This window comes from Idiotropiscis lumnitzeri, chromosome 1, assembly GCF_059441095.1.
Source record: "Idiotropiscis lumnitzeri isolate Australia: NSW breed Sydney's pygmy pipehorse chromosome 1, RoL_Ilum_1.0, whole genome shotgun sequence".
Taxonomy (NCBI): Eukaryota; Metazoa; Chordata; class Actinopteri; order Syngnathiformes; family Syngnathidae; genus Idiotropiscis; species Idiotropiscis lumnitzeri.
Window position 1 is genome coordinate 37,743,196 of NC_142391.1, and position 17,038 is coordinate 37,760,233.

Below are 17,038 nucleotides of genomic sequence, written 5' to 3' on the forward strand. Positions count from 1 at the left end.
TCCAACTCGCAACTTTCAATAAATATTCGATTCCCTCAAGGCTTTAATAGAATGCCTTTTAGAATGTGTAACCAGATTGGTGAAATGACTGACGCTTAAGTTATCTAGTCTATTTAGAAATTAAATTAATGTTGTAACAGTCATTTTGAAAGTTTATTGATAAATTCTTCAGAAGATATAGCTTGTATATATTTATCAAATGCAACATTTTTGCAACATTCTGGAATATTTCTCCACGATTAAAATTAAAAACTTTCCTGACATTGTAATTTTTTGAGAATTGTACCTCCACGACCATTTCCAAATGTAGATTTTGCCTGGATGATTTTGTGTTTATATGAAACAATTTAGGAATAGTGAGTGGCTAATCCCTGTGTTCTGTGTGTATGTTTCATTAATGATCATAATAATAATAATAATAATAATAATAATAATAATATCCATCCATCATCTATAAATAATAATAATATAATAATAATAATAATAATAATAATAATAATAATAATAATAATAATAATAATAATAATAAATCAATGGAAAACATAAGGGGCCAAAGAAAAGGCCAGACGTCATCAAAACATCTAATGTTTTCAGAATTGGCTTTCAATACTATACCTTGCTATACTGGACAATAAAAGACATTTATTCTATTTGTCAATATCCACACACTAATTTTTTCTTTTTTTTTTCGTAGCAATGTTGCGAAACTGAGTAAGTTTAATTAAATAAGTGGACTCTTTTTTTGTTGAGCACTGTATTGTTCAACAGGGGTCCACAACCCATGTGAGTATACAGTACATGGAATGCATTCCTCAGAGGCTGCTCACTGTGTGACTTTGCAGCAGTCAGTATACTTCTCCATAGAAGCGGTTGTGTTGGATTAAGGGCAGCGCGATCACACACATACAAACACTGATCTTGTGAACAACAACTAATTCCTGGTCGCCTCACATTCCCTCTCTTCAAACTAATTTTGGTCTTAGACTGAATCTCTGTTAAGTAAACAGAGCCCCCCTCACACAATCCATGTCCATCACAATGATCTCGAGATCATCTGAGACCATTAAAACCTGGTCAAACACTTTACTTTCCGCCAATACGTCAGAAGAACACAAGATTGCAGAGAAAGAAAAGAGGAGGAACGCATAGGGGCTTTTCACAGCCTTCCCCAGATTGTCTCCTATTCTCCTTTGATATCTATTAATCCAGCATCTTCCAGCAATGGTAAACTCCTCAAGATGGACATTGCTTGGTTCGTGGTGGAAAGGGGTCAAGCTCCATTGGCCTCTGCGCAGCACTGTGGAATTTTTCATTAGTGCACAGCTGGGTCACAAGTGGCTCCAAAGCCGTCTTAATATTGTGTAGACCCCCAGATTAGGAGCGAAGAAAAGAAGCCAAAGCGCGATGCTCTCCACCAGACCCTGTCTTTGCATATTTGCAGACTTGTGCTTTAGAACACCTCATATTACTGTTTGTTTTATTTCTTATACACAGAACCTCCGGGTCAGTAGTAATTATAGAGCCCGCCAATCCAAATGTTGTTTTTTAACCACTCCAGCACTGATTCGGGAAGTTTATTTTGTTAACCGAAATAGTGCATTTTGTTTTCCTTCTTTAAGATAAGAATGAATGCGAATAAACTGAATTTGACTTTGATTATACGAGAAATCCATCATTGTTTAATCAAGAAATAAAATAAGTTTAAATGATGAGCTTCATGACTTATCGTTTATGTCAATCCTCTTGCCGAGATACTGCAAGTAAATAAAATAAAAGTAATGTATATTAGTTCATCACACACTAACAATTGCATGCGTGTTTCTCTCCCTTGAATTTCATTCCGCTGCTTAAAATACAATAACTCCTCTTTATGACTGGCCTTTTGTATAACAGAACATGTATTTAGAGGTCCTGGTGTGGCCAAAATATTAAACACCTCTCATATAAGACAGTCCATTTCAATAGCACTTCGAGCTACAATACCAAAACAAACTTGCTGATAAATCAGTGCCTCTCTTGTGTTGTAAAGGCAGAATTTGCAGAAAGTTGCACAAGGGGGAACCATGTTTCTGTGTGCAGTTATAGTCAGTTAGAGCTCTATAACATGTGATAGCCATTAGCCTTATTGTAGCCATCACTCTCTGTGCTCTCCCAGCTCTTTCAGAAGCTGCAATTGCTCCCAGTGGCTCGTCAAGCAGGCCGAGCCCTCAATTGTTAGCTGGTGCATATTAGTTTGGAAGAGGAGGACAAAGTGAAAAATAATGATTGCAAAATACAGCAATCATGACCTGTATTTATACACATACTACATATTCATGTTCACATTATTATTTAATTATCCTATTTTCTTCAATAATATTATTACTATCACTGGCAGTTTAATTTAAGTTTACGGATAATCTTTTCTTTTCATAATTTCCTCACGATGTTTCCATTGTGATCCTGTTTGTTCTAAGGTAGTTGAAAAATGAGCTTAAATGTGATGTTACACACATTTCACATACTCAGGAACACCAGCTGTCCAAACAGCATCCTATGTGCCTGTCTGCTTACTCTTGTATTTAGATGTGTACTTAGCCTCCTCCGCTGCCCAGTACACTGTCCCTTTCACTCTGTCAGCTTTGTTCTACCTGTGTGGCTGGGAGGAGGATTATTTCCACCCTCAGCGAGGGAGAGGGAGAAAGAGAAGCGAGAGATCCCATTTTCCCCTCAGACTCATTAGCAGATACATGTGAATGAGAAGCAGGCGCTCACTTGATGCTGCAAGACAATTCTCAGCACACCGCTTTCGGAGCGATGTGCAGCCTCGTGTGTAACATTATCGTGTGCATGCACAACTTGCAAGGCGTAAGACACTTGGCACTTTTAAGACGGTTACATGCAAGCTCTATGCATGTTTTAGGGAGGGCTTTGTGTACGGTAATCTGAAATGCGCACTCGCCAAAGTGACACCATTTGAATAATGAATTAAGGTTTAGGATTTCTTTGTGCAGCTGTGCGGTATCCGCGCACAGATATCAGACAGAGATGTCTCGTCTCAGGAGCTGCACACTCCTCATTTTGAGAGCTCACGCTGCCATAGAATTCAAGCGGCCATATTTATTTTCACACTAGCAGACTTGTGGGATAGATGATCCTGGAAAACACTTAGCTCCAAACTAACTGTTGGCCGTGTGTTTTTACAGATTCAGTTAAGATCCGTTGAGCAGCTTTTTCCCTAAGTGTTCTCTCCCTCTTCGATGTAAGGCAGGTGCAGACGCGTGCGCCGACACTTCCAAAACGTCTCCGCCATTGTCTTCGCCATGCCAAGCGCAATCAGGTCGTCTCATTCCTCCCCGGTGAGCTTCGGCGGCAGCCGGTGCTGCGCTCCGGGGAGGGGAACGAGCAGAACCCCGTGGCCAGAGCCGTGTGATGAAGAAGGCACCATTGGGCCATTAACGGTGTACACATCTCTGGTTAATGTGTTTTACTTTTACCTGCTGGGAGTTTAATTAAAAAACAAAGAGCCTCAATTTAAAGGCCATTATTATGCTAATATTGTAAGCATGGGATGGTGATTAAGCAGCTTTTAGAGCTGACTGGAGCTCGCCCTTGGGAGCAGAAGGATGGCACTTTTTATTTGGCTTCATTACTCTCCATGAATCTATAGTCCAAAGAGAAATGCTGATTATATGAAACAAGGTCAGCCACTGACATATTTTACACAGACAATATTATTTTAACACTTTTTGGGAGGACATTCAGGAGGACAGAAGCTTTGTTCTACCTCTTTCTTTCTTTCTTTCTGCAAATAATTATCCCCTTGTATTAACATAAATCAGGGTGCCATGTCAGGGTTGCAGGGTTGACTATAATGTACATAAAATTTGAAAATATTTGTTCACTGTCAAGAAGTAAAATATGAAGGAATCAAATGTTTCTTATTTAAATAAAATTCCTCATATTACTGCAGAAAACCAATGTTCACTTTTAAGGAGAAAGCTGGGACATTCCTCTCTTTTTTTTGTTTGTTTTGCATACGAACGGCAAAGTTGGAAAGGAAAGAAAAATCCCTTTTTTAGCTAGACCTTCCTAATATAACTGAAATCATCATGTGGTCTGCATGTTTGGCATGTTCTAACTCAACACCTAACACACACGCACGCTGACACTCATCACAGACAACTGTGATTTATTTTATTTTTTTTCAAAAAAAAAAAAGTCCATCCACTTTGAGAAGGTTTTTGGAGAAATCGAAGATACTACAGATAGCGTGTCACCCATCCCAAGACCTTGTCCTGACCCGTCACACAGTCATCATGTCACACCCTTCGCATGATTGGCGTGGCCACAGGTTGCCTAGCCAAAACAATCTTAAAAGTAATAGTTTACAGCTGCTGCCGGGATAATCCTGATCCCCTCAGGCTTGGATGAGAGTCGCTGACATAAGAGGCCGAGGTGTATTGTTCCCGAAACTGTTATGGTATTTCTCAGAGTACCGGTCAGCAAAATCCGAGTGTGTCGCACGTGTTGCTAAATGTAGCATGATCAACTCAGCACCACCCCCGTCCCCCTTCTTCTTTCTTTATGCTTCTCGATTTCTTTCATCCTGCCCAGTCCTCCTGATACTTATCACTGCAGCAGAAGCATTAAATGTAATGTCTGTGGAAGGGAAATCATTGGCAGCATGTGGTGAGAGCTTAAGATGTTGTCACACTTTAAGTTGCCTATAATCTGTTCAAAGGGAGAGTGCATAGTTCTCCAGAGTGCCTGTAAAAAGGGGGAAGAAGACGATGCCGAAGTCTCTCAGCTGCACTTGGCCAGCCTGAAGTGTTCATCAGACAAAATAAGTGCCGCTCCCCGTTGGCCTTGTCTTCTATATAATACTTTTTACTCTTGGCTGTGTCTTTTTATATTTACTAAAAACAGCGTTTTACCACCAGTGTGATAATCTGTCAGAGTCGATGAAGCCAATCACAGATAAATTGAGAAAGAACAGACAAGGGATTACAGGAATGTGGACACTGGATTAAAAAGAAGGATGTGATGAGTCCTCCGGGAGCAGGCTATGTGCTGAGATAGGCCCTTCTTCTTTCATTTATGAATCCGTTGGGGAGGCCTAGGTAAATATTGACAGCTCTCTGCTTGAGATGCAGCCATTGATCCACAGAGGAGGCGCTCATCCCTTGATCCGTGCGCTCAGGTGTGGGAGGAGGAAAGCGAAAGGCGGGATGAGAATTGTTAATGCTGGTGGTCCTATGTGCGACAGTTGGAGTCGTGTTGCGCAGGCAGCTGCACGTCCACACAGTCAGCCACTGGTTCACATTGAGGTTGGATATGACGCAATGTCAGAAAATAAAAAAAAACCACTTCTTGAGGCTTGCCATTACTGCTTGCCTTCCATGACGCTTGACTAACAGCTTTGATGTAAATATACATCCACCTTTTTCTACATTATCTTCCGTGTCCTTATTACAAAGAAGTTAGCCACATCATGCTAGGGTAGAATTTCCCAAATTATTTTCAAATACTTTACAAAATATATCATGTAGTGCTGTAATACGACATACACTGACTGACCAGCCATACTTTTTCATCGATCCGTCCATCCATTCTCTCAACTGCTTATCCTCACCCAGCTCCACGAAATGATTAAAATGACTTATTAAAACTACTTGCACAGCATAATCATGAAGAGTTATGAACAGTCATAGCAAATTTTCTGTCAGAACTACTGTTCATGTATTAATTTAACAGAACATAAATAAGCATCAGCCAAGCCCACTAATAAAAATTGCCATGGCTATACAGTTTGAAAAGCTGCTTTGGGCGAATATCTTCTTTTTTGAAGCGGGGTATCCCACTATAGATTTTGACTCTTGTAATGTTAACACAGTTATGCTTCTCGTAGACACGAAATCATTTTTTATGTCCTCCCGACTGCCTCCCGCAGGCACGTTGGCCCAGCGGCCCCGGACCTCAAACCACTAATCAGGTAATGTTGGGGAGGTTGAATGGCGTGCCTCCCCCTGGTCAACCTTCACTGCTCACACAGCGGTGTTGTTTTAAAGAGCATTCTTTAGCAGCTGAACTTGGAAAGGTATTAAAGTGGGATTAGGCTCCTCCACAATCCACTGCTTGTGTCATTCAGGGAGTTTGTGTTCTTCTCTCCCCACTGCCACCTCCCCACTCCTCTCCTGTTTGATTGTGGCGAGCCGCAGGAGTGGGCCTGACTGTGCCTTTCAAAGGAGAGGGGTAGGGTTAAATCCCTAGTCCACTGCTCCCTGCTAATTCTCCTTGTTCCTTAGAGAAGGATTTACTTCTGCTGCCAGATTCTCAAAGGCCCTCTCTGCCCATCCGAAAAGTCGCCGTTGCCTTCCTGTGGAGGTGTGGTTGCCATAGAAGGGGCGTCATGCATGGCTATTCCATCTGAACCCCGCAGAGAATGGAGACCAGGGGCTGAAAACAGGCAGAAAGTCCGGATTAGAGTCGAGGACAAAGCAGGACAGGAAGATTCCAGAAGGGACGAATAGGAATTACAGCAGCAAAAATAATGCAAAGTGACAGAGAGGGGAAATAGAAAAATAATGGCTTACAAGATTAGACTCGGTGCACGGAAGAGAAGAAAGGAAAGGGGGCTGAATGAGAATGTTTTCATCTAGATGGGAAGATTTGAGAGAGCGGCTGTAGGTGACGGCGGAATCCTGGACGTATCAAAACCGTGCTAACAAGTCATTTCCTCAACTTTTCGCTCTCTTTCTTAGCCTAAGCCGTCAATCATTAGCTAAACATTGGGGCTGGGAACTTGTCTTGAGAGATTCATCACTTCTTTCCACTGATCCCAGCATGTAACAAAGTAATCCTTCTGAAAATTTGAAACGAGTCCCTGAATATTCAGTTTTATCGGGTTAAGATTACGCTTTGTTTAAATTGATTCTACTTTTTTTTTTTTTTTATCAAAAATGGTCCTGTTCCTTTTTTTTTTTTTTTTTAATCCAGTGGACAAAAATGGTGGTTTGTTTAGAAGATATATCCAGGTTGGCAGGTCACTCAAACAAGACGCACGCTCGGTTTAGAAACTTGCCAACATTTTTTTTCATGAGATTATTTCTTAGATTTTTCCATAGTTGAATAATAATCGTCTTAATTTATTGTAATAAATGAAAGATTATAGGATTTTGTAAAACCTGCTAGGTCGAGATTGCTGCTGTGAGAATGCTGAAAAGTTAATAACGTATAAACAAATTCCATATAGTCCACTGTTAGTCCATATACAGGTGATTATTTAGATTATAATTGATGGTCTATCTAAAATAACCAATCAATTCTTCATGTGTATTTAAGGTAACATAAAAATTTCCGCTGAGCAGTAGTGATGCAATCAATTTGAAAGCGCGGCATATATCTAACAATAGAAACCACACTTCTTTCCAGCATGCATACAGCTGCCTGATGCTGCTTGCACACGTGTTAACACAGTCAAACACACACACCCTATCAGCACTCAATCAGCACCCAGAACACAATTACCATAACAAAACCCTCTTCTCATATTTACACATTATATTCATCACCATCGCTCATCCCTTCCCCGAAACAGTCGATGATGTTAAATAGTCCTCTCGTTGCCTCCCTGCGTCGCACAATGAAATAGATGTTCACCACCAATAGATAGGCGACTGCCAGCTGTCTTCCTGACCAGGACAAACAAAGAAGCTACTAATAAATCCAGCTTTACGGCTGGACAAGATCAACCACGCTCGCTGCCTCCTTGCTTCATTTTATGTGGCTTCTTCTGAACAAGCAAGCACAAATTAAATGACTCACAGTCACCAATAAAACAATGCAAACATCTTGCTGAATGACCACAAAAGAAGATGGAGGTATTGGACCATTGAGGCGGTGTTGCAGCACAGAGGCATGATGTCAGACATTGAGATAAGATATGACACCCAGCAGGCAGCAATGAATCATGGTCTCTGATATTCTATCTGATGAATATAGAATTGGAACACCTTCAATGACACCCACCTTGTGCACATCTCCAAAACCATCACTTTTCAGGAAACTAAATAAAAGACATGTTTGTCGAGTCGTTAACATTGCAAAGAGAGCAAGACACTTTCATCACATGAAATTGGCCAATAATTTGTGTAGGTAACAGACCCATGTGGGGACTGACGAATAGTACAGAGTTTGGACAATGGAGGTTTACCCCCAACGTTGGCAATATACTTGATAAATAAAATAAAATAAAATAAAATAAAATAAAATAAAATAAATAAAATTAAATAAATAAAATAAAATAAAATAAAATAAAATAAAATAAAATAAAATAAAAACCTTTTACAATCACATCCCCCCGACCATTTCGTAATCTCGGTGGTCACCACTGCCAAGCCTCTTTGTCCTGCTCTTCTGGGGGGGATCTCAAGGTGTTTCCTCATTTCGGCTGCTTGTATCCGTGTATTTGTTGTTCTGCTCACACCCAAAGCTTAAGAACATTGATAAGGGCGGGAAAGTAGATCGACTGGTAAATCAAGAGCTTTTCCTTCCAGCTTTGCCCCTTCTTCATCATGACAGATCAATACATCAACGCAGATGCTGCATCAGTTGCTTAGCAATCACCCATTCTATTTTTCCCTCGCTTGTGAACAAGACACCAAGATACTTCACTCTTAAAACTGATGGTTAAAGTCATCCAAATAAAGTGAAATAGTTAACACAGTGCTGGGACCAAATGGGACAGAGCCTGAGCTGGGTTATTTATACCCAGTTCATTGGGTTGAGGATTTCACCCATCACATTGGATGCACCCCATAACCAGTCTCCAAAGTCTTACTCACTGAGCCATCCAACCGTCAACATCTTTTATGTTACTTTAAATTTACTTCATATTTAGCACACAACAGAACTTCAGCTCTTCGGCCAACCCAAATCTAATTTCCAACCCAATCAACTGGGTCAAAATAATTGACCCATTCTTGGGTTAAAGTAGCCCAATCTGTTCAAAGTCCACTACGACCCAACAAGAGGGTTAGGAAAAACAACCCAGCATTTTTTAGCGTATTGAACTCCTCCACTTGCGGGGGGGATCTCATCTACACCCTGAAGTGGATACTTTTCTGAGTGAGGACCATTCCCTCACATTTGGAGCATAAATGGCAAAAGTTGAAGATCCTGGCTTGATGAAGCTAATGGAATCACATCATCTGCAAAAAAACTGACACATAATACGTAGTCCACCAAACTGCACCCCCTAAACCTCTGTCCTTAAAGGTTATAAACAGAATCGGTCACAAAGATTTGCTTTAACACATTTAAATTGTATTAAAATTACATATTTTGTAGTTAAAGTTAAATTTTAAAAAAATCTGTGAAATATTCTCAATCGGCAACAATGTTTAATTGGGCTCCCTTGATTTACAGTATGTGCTTCACCTCAAGACATTATTATGGAATCATTACCAGTGTAATCTTCCAAGTAGTATTGATTGAAAAGAATATATGATATACATTTTTTATAACAATTTTATATACATATACAAGCATTTCAGAGGGGAAAAAAACAAATCCTTTTTTCATTCATAGGTTGTTTGCAACCAAGTGCAGCGGGTGCATGGAGAAGATTGCCCCTACAGAGTTTGTGATGCGAGCTCTGGAGTGCGTCTACCACCTGAACTGCTTCTGCTGCTGCGTGTGCGACCGCCAGCTGAGAAAAGGGGACGAGTTTGTCCTGAAAGAGGGTCAGCTTCTGTGCAAGGTCGACTACGAGAGAGAGAAGGACTTGCTCAGCTCGGTCAGCCCCGATGACTCGGACTCAGGTGAGCCCTGTGCACCCTCTCACAGCAGAGTGAGAACAGCACTGTGGTGTGATCATCACATGACACTGAGGTGTTGGGTTGTGTGCGTGCTGTGCCACTGCAGTGACAGCTAGCGCAGAGGTCCTAACTGGAGTGAAGTGGTATACACACACATTGGCCACACATCTCGCGCCATCAAGCACATTTATGTGTGCCATATAACATATATAGTTTCCCATGTCATGTTTACTTTTGTAGTAGGCAGATTTTAATGGCACTTGATTTTGATAGCCCAGTGATTATTTATTTAATAATTGCTATGGTTATAATTTAAATGTGTGTGTAACTGTACTGCTAAGAGATGTCTGCCTTTTGCTACGTAGCACATTTGAATTCTTACTCTTTAATTAAGTGAATTAATTCTCAGCGCTGCTCTTTTTTTTTTTTCTTTTTGCTGCTTAGCCACTTAAACTTCCCTTGTGGGATTTGTAAAGTAATATTGATCTATCCTAAACAAAAGTGAAATGTGCCAAATACTTTCTTTCTTGTCCCATGTCAGCACCCCCAAAAGGTTATGAGAGAATTCTTAGTAATGATACAGCTCAGTCACTATAAACTTTTTTTTTTTTTTACAGCACTTGTATTGGGTTGCGCAGGTGTACTAAAAGATGTGCTTCTCAAGCGTATAGCAAAGAGACAGTGATATGTTTTATTCTGAAACAGCTGCAATTTAGCAGACATCACTTACTGTAAAAGTTCCCAACACTACTCGATCTATTGTTTTGGTATCTTTCTAATTTGAGCGGGAGCACAAGTTTATGATACAGTAGGAAGTTGATCCAGGACTCAGCCAAGCCCCTCTGTTATAATGGCTCTCCATGCGTGGGTAGGCAGTGGTGCTGGAAAGAATTAAATCACTGTATCATGGTGAGTGACAGAGGGATTTGGGGCCTTTCCTACAGAACGGCTGCATCTCCAATCTTATCGGCTCGAGTGTTCCTCGCCTATAGCCTCCTCACACAATGAGGCATGTCGCCAAGTCTCACTGTTCACTACCATCTGGCTCACATTTAAACATGCACAAAAGCAGGGAATTTGTCAAATACATCTGTGCCTATGTCAACTTTTGTCAACTTGTGGGAATATTTGCTCTGCCTCATCCTTGTTCGCTCGTGTCCCACAGTGTCACACGGGCTTTTGTGCATGTCTCCAAATTTCAAGATGGAGGAAATGTTGACATGAACAGAGGTTAACCTCAGTATGTGGTACACAGAATACATATTTGCAATGGACAAATGTAGTTACATATAAAAAACATGTTTAGGTTAGATTCAATTAATTTATAGCAAGTCTGCACCAAAATGGTACAATGTTATTACATGTGTGCCTATAACAGAGTTTTAGTTATTTTTATTTTTGGATAGACTATTTTCTCATTTTACTTTAACAAATATCCTGCTCATGACTATAAAAATATAGCAACACGTTCAGGTTCTGAATCCCTTTTTTAGGCTTTATTATAGAAGATGCATTCCCCATATGTTTGAGCATTGCCTTTGTTTCACTTTAACATAGTATTCTTATCAGAGATTGATTTTCCGCAAATCAGCTAAAGCTGAGGGCAATATGTTACAAGTGACACGATGTCCAGTTCCGAGACAAATGTACATAGTTCACTGTGCATTCCAAGCGAACGCTGTGGACTTCTGCAAGTGCAATCATGCATGTGACAGTTTTCTTTTGAAACTAATTGATAACCATATTCAAAACACATGCGTGTCCTTTGATTATGCATTTGTGGTGTGTGAATCTCCTCGAAGAGCGAAGAACAAAATTACATCCATCAGTAGACTGTCACTGACAAAAGGGTGTACCGTAGTTCGTTCAAGCACATACTAACGACGCAAATGTTTTTGCAGAAAAAAGTGATGATGAGGAATTGGACATCAAGCCTGAGAAAGGAGGCATAGGAGGCCAAGGGAAAGGGGATGACAGCAAGGATCCCAGGAGACCCAAAAGACCACGGACCATTTTGACCACTCAGCAGAGACGAGCCTTCAAGGCCTCCTTTGAGGTGTCCTCAAAACCTTGCAGGAAGGTATGTGTCAGGCAGCAAGAAGCATGTGGTGATCCGTTTGGATCCCATCGTGGTGTATCTTTATACGTTGCTCATGATGTAAAAATCATTGTCTTCAGGTGAGGGAGACGTTGGCTGCAGAGACAGGACTGAGTGTTCGGGTGGTCCAGGTGTGGTTCCAGAACCAGAGAGCTAAGGTGGGAGAAATTCTTCCATTTGCGTATGTACAAAACAGCCCTTTTCCATCTTGAATTTACAGAAAGAGCTCAGAGAATAAATCACCAAAACTATGTGTGTTAAAGTTATCGCTGCATTCCTTTCACGACTGCAAAAAGAAAAGAAATATCACTTGAAGTTGCAAATCTAGCACACTGATGCACTAAATGTCTACGCCCTCCCTCGGGCCGATGAGTATCTTGTAAAATCCTTTGATAGTTGACAATGAAATGCACTCCGATGCAGATTTCATGCAGTTCACGCCAGGGTGAAGAGCGTGAAGCATCCTTTCGAAATTAAAGAGTGTATGTTAGTTTTGGGAGTTCCTCACAACTTTGACTCTTTCGTTTAGATGAAGAAGTTGGCCAGAAGACAGCAGCAACAACAAGAACAACAGAATTCCCAGAGACTTGGGCAAGGTAACGACTGATACACACAAGGAGCTTTCATTTCTCAACTGCTGCATATTTATCTTTTATCTCATTTGACAGTATATTTTGAGTCAACAGGAAAACATACCTTGCTTTTTTTCTGCAAAAATCTTGTTTCTCTTAAAAATATAGACTATTTTTTAAATCCCTTCCATAGTAAAAAAATAAATAAAAATCATCAGCGCACGTAAGTTGTGAGTGCTGATCTCATATTGTCTTATTATGATACCATCATAATTATCCATCCACCCATCCATTATCTGAGCCGCTTACACCCTAAACCGGTCGCAGGGAACACAAAGACGAACAACCACTCGTACGCACACTCACACCTAGGGCCACATTAGTGACCAATTAAGCTACCATGCATGTCTTTGGAATGTGGGAGGAAACCGGTGAACCCGGAGAAAACCCACTCAGGCACGGGGAGAACATGCAAACTCCACACAGGAAGGCCACAGCTGGAATCGAACCCATCTATGAACTTGTCCTCCACCAAGCCGGCCCCCCATTATAATTATGCCGTTGTATTATTTACTGTGATGTTTAAAACACTGACACTTTAAAGTGACACACTATATTATTAGTGACTTTTTTAATGAAGAAAAAATATAACTATTTAATTCCCTTTAAATTTTATATTTTAATTATATCCTTACGACAGATATAGTACATGCAGGATGGGTTGAAGATCAAGCCATGGTGAGCATATAAAAGGAACATACTAAAGCATCACTAAAATATAATTGAAACACTGAATCTAACATTATAGTCCCCTTTTGTTTCTTTATTGTTCATAATTAGCTTTCATTCACTCAAGAAAAAAACATGACATTAAATTGTTAAATACACATGTGATGCCTCGATTAAATACTACTACTACTACTACTACTACTACTACTAATAATAATAATAATAATAATAATAATAATAATAATAATAGTCACTGATGATGTAGTGTTACACATGCCTGACATGTGTGCGGGCAGTGTGGGATCGGTTCCCGCTCAGTGATAATAATAATAATAATTAAGTGTGAACAAAATCACACCAAAAGTATTTTAAATGTTGCCATATATCAAAAGTTGAATGTGTATAAGTTTGTGGAATAGATGGCATTTTATTAATATATGCAAAGAATTGGGCTTGAGTAGGAAGAAGCCTCCAGAGCTGTGTCTTCATTAGTCACTTTGCAAAGAACAGTGTTTGCAAAAGAAACTGGCTATGGGACTGGATCTGAGTGGGTTTCCGGAGGTTTCCAAGGTAATACTAACAAAGGCATCCAAGCCACTTTGGTATTTGCGGCTTGTTGCTATCTCACAAGAACTGCAGATTTTTTTTCATTAGTCTCACTTGACTGGATTAATAAATCATTACAAACTTTTGTACCTTTAATCATATCCACCTCCAGAATAGGCCTGAAGATTTGATCTATAATGGGTTCTTCTGGGTAACCTTTGTTAAATACAAATATAAAACGACTAACCACTAGAAATATATAACAAGGAAAATGTTATCATTCAAAGTAATTTAAAAGTAAATACATTATTGCCCATACTAAAAATAATAACATTCACTTGAGCTAGAAACACGTATTGTGATGTAATATAATGGATTGAAATTGTGAGTAAGAAAAAAAAATCCAATGAGTGCCTTTAAAAAGAAATACAGGAAGCATTGTTTTTATTCCCAGCAGCCTGCGAGGAGATGCCTCTTGAATTGATTCAACAATTGTTCCTGCTTAAGCCCATCTACATGTGTCTGCAACATTGTGCAAACCTGCCCTCATGTGTGCTCCCTTTCTTGCAGAAGTAATGTCAAATCGAATGGAGGGGATGATGAGCTCCTTCACACCTCTGCCTCCACCACAGCAGCAGCTGGTCTCCATGGATCAGAATGGCTACAGCACAGACCCATTCCAACAGGGGCTCACCCCCCCACAGATGCCCGGGGACCACATGAACCCATATGGTGCGCATCCAGTAACTCGTGATCGCCGCTTACTTGTCTGCCCCCCCACCCCACTCCCCTTGATCAATCTCATCGCTCCCCAACGGGGAACATATCTTTAAGCCACAGCAACCTGATTTAAGTGCCAACAGCTTCTCCTCCCACATGATAACACAATCGTCCACATACGTGTTTGTGTTTTGTGGATCATGTGGTTTCAAGATCCCTGCCCCCAAGTTTTGAGGCATCCCATTGCTGATGATGTTGGCGGTTAAAAACATGTGGTCAGTCAGTGTGGAGCGCTTTGAGGAAACGGAGCGCAACGCAAACAAAGACTGGGGGTCGTATCTGCCAGCACATCAGGAAGTGAGCGCAACTACTCACAGATTTTGCAAAGACATTAAACTGCAAACGAGAGGAGGGGGAAAATATCAGTCAATCAAGTTTTAATCCACAGGATGTGACTGGAATAACACTTTTCTGAGTGATGTCCTCAACAAACCCCAATGGGACCATTTCCTCAAGTTCATAACTTCCTTATAATTTGCCTCCATTTAGTTCTTCTTGATAGTAAGAACCTAAATCCCCGGTCTCATCACTCTCTTTCGGTTTGGGGAAAAGAGCAATATTGGCAAGGCATTAAAAGATATGTCTCAAAACACTGTCCCCATTTTGTGCACTATCATTAAGATCCAGAGTGTAATAAAGTTAACTATTCCCTTCAGAGAAATAACATGTTGAGGTTTTATGAAAGGCGTAAACAGTTGCGATTAGCCAGATCTTTTAGGAGGATGCTCCTTGTTTACATGCGGCCTCACAGAGCACAATTGTCCCAGCGAGGGCAGCAAAAAGTGAGCTTTGATGATATCTGAGGAAACAGTTTTCACAGTCGTGATGACACAAAAACACAATTTCCTCAAAGTGACGATTAGTAAATATAATTTCCCAATGCTACCATCGGTAGCAGGATTACATTGATTTATGCATATGTTTTTTTTTTTTTCCCTTCCTCTTCTCAGTGGTGACAGCTTTTTGTACTTTATCCCACACAGGTAACGATTCTGCATTCCACGACATAGACAGTGACACGTCTTTAACCAGCCTAAGTGACTGCTTCATGGCGTCATCAGAAGTCAACTCCATGCAGGCCCGTGTGGGAAACCCGATCGACCGCCTGTACTCCATGCAAAACTCCTATTTTGCGTCATGAAAAGACAAAGAAAATAAAACAGCACAGAACAAACTGCGCATCTCTACCTAAAGCCTGGCGCTCGGGAGTTTGTACACAAGCACGGATACGATAGAAGAAAGTGCCTGCGTTGGCTTGCTCCAGGTTATGCGTGGGCGCTTACTCCAAGATTGAAAAACCACTTGCAGGACAGTGAAGACACATTGGTCGAAAGGACTTGTTAATTGTTAGAAACCATTCAGTAGGATGGTGTATCCCGAACAGGAGATACTGTATTACTCTTTTCTTTGTTCACAAGTAGATATTAAAGCCGCTGACACACTCTCAAACCAAATAACAACGTCAATTTATACAATGCATGAACAATTGTGAACAAAACTTTTCTAATTTATCCCCCCCTGGTTAAGATGTGGTGTTTGGATTGTTCCTTCTTAACACTACATGGTTTACCATGTTTACTGCTAGCATTTTGATCACTATGGATAGGTACTAGATATTGTGTTAATAGTAAATAGGTGCAGCATGTCTGCAAGCGTGGCTGTACATTTGTGTATTTTTGAGAGTTTGTGGAGGGAAAGAAGCGGACTACAAAAAAAAGGTGGAGAAAATGGTCGACTAGCCAGATCAGTGAAATGTAAATACTTTTTCCGAGGCAAATTGGATGTGCATGATAAAAATGGAAAGCATTCTATTTATTTAACTATAACAGGCTCTTGAAGGTACATATTAAAAATGAAAAGCTTTATTTAAAAAGGAGAACTTTTTTTTTGTTGAGCAATCAGTGAGTTCACAAGTTTCATGACTTAATTGTGTGCCATTTGAATATGAAGATTAACCCTTTTTTCCCAGCCAAGCTGTAAATGAGCAACGTGCTATTTATTTCGTACAGAACATAGACTCTTTGTTGTCATTGTCATATGTGCATTCTCAAAATGTTCAAGTTGCTAATTGACCAAAGTTGACTGGTTTGATGAATAAACAATGTCTTTCTCCTGATCAAATGGAATAAATGGCCTTATTCAGAGTTCAGAATTGGAAAAAAAATGAAATTACAATAACAATAACGGGACATAAATAGATGAACAAATGTTTATTTCTCATCATATTTCTTCAGCTTCAAGTTTCAAGGAGGTTGATTCAATTGAGTCACACAAGGCAGTAAGCTGAGTGATGCACAAATCTTTCTCAACACCTAATACAGTATACAGGATGTACCGTCCGATTTGAAAACTGACAGCATGCTGATACGTTTCACCTGACGAGAGGCAAGACGGGGAAATCAGTCTCTTGTTTATTATAAACCTTACTACTTGTGCTCCAGTGTGGAAACTGTAAACAGAAACTTGATAACTTGTGAACTTTAATAAATAATAATAATAATAATAATAATAAT

General features: G+C 40.1%; 1 protein-coding gene across 1 annotated transcript in view; it reads left to right on the forward strand.

Annotated features, from left to right (window-relative positions):
- lmx1bb (LIM homeobox transcription factor 1, beta b) overlaps positions 1–16,526 on the forward strand; it is a 46,993-nt gene extending 30,467 nt beyond the window's left edge. The window contains exons 5-10 of the mRNA XM_088306001.1: positions 9,571–9,803; positions 11,702–11,880; positions 11,979–12,056; positions 12,428–12,494; positions 14,316–14,477; positions 15,509–16,526. Of these exons, the coding sequence (XP_088162127.1) occupies positions 9,571–9,803; positions 11,702–11,880; positions 11,979–12,056; positions 12,428–12,494; positions 14,316–14,477; positions 15,509–15,666 (877 nt within the window). The 3' untranslated portion in view covers positions 15,667–16,526. The remainder of the gene's footprint in view (positions 1–9,570; positions 9,804–11,701; positions 11,881–11,978; positions 12,057–12,427; positions 12,495–14,315; positions 14,478–15,508) is intronic.
- Positions 16,527–17,038: the final 512 nt, after the last annotated feature.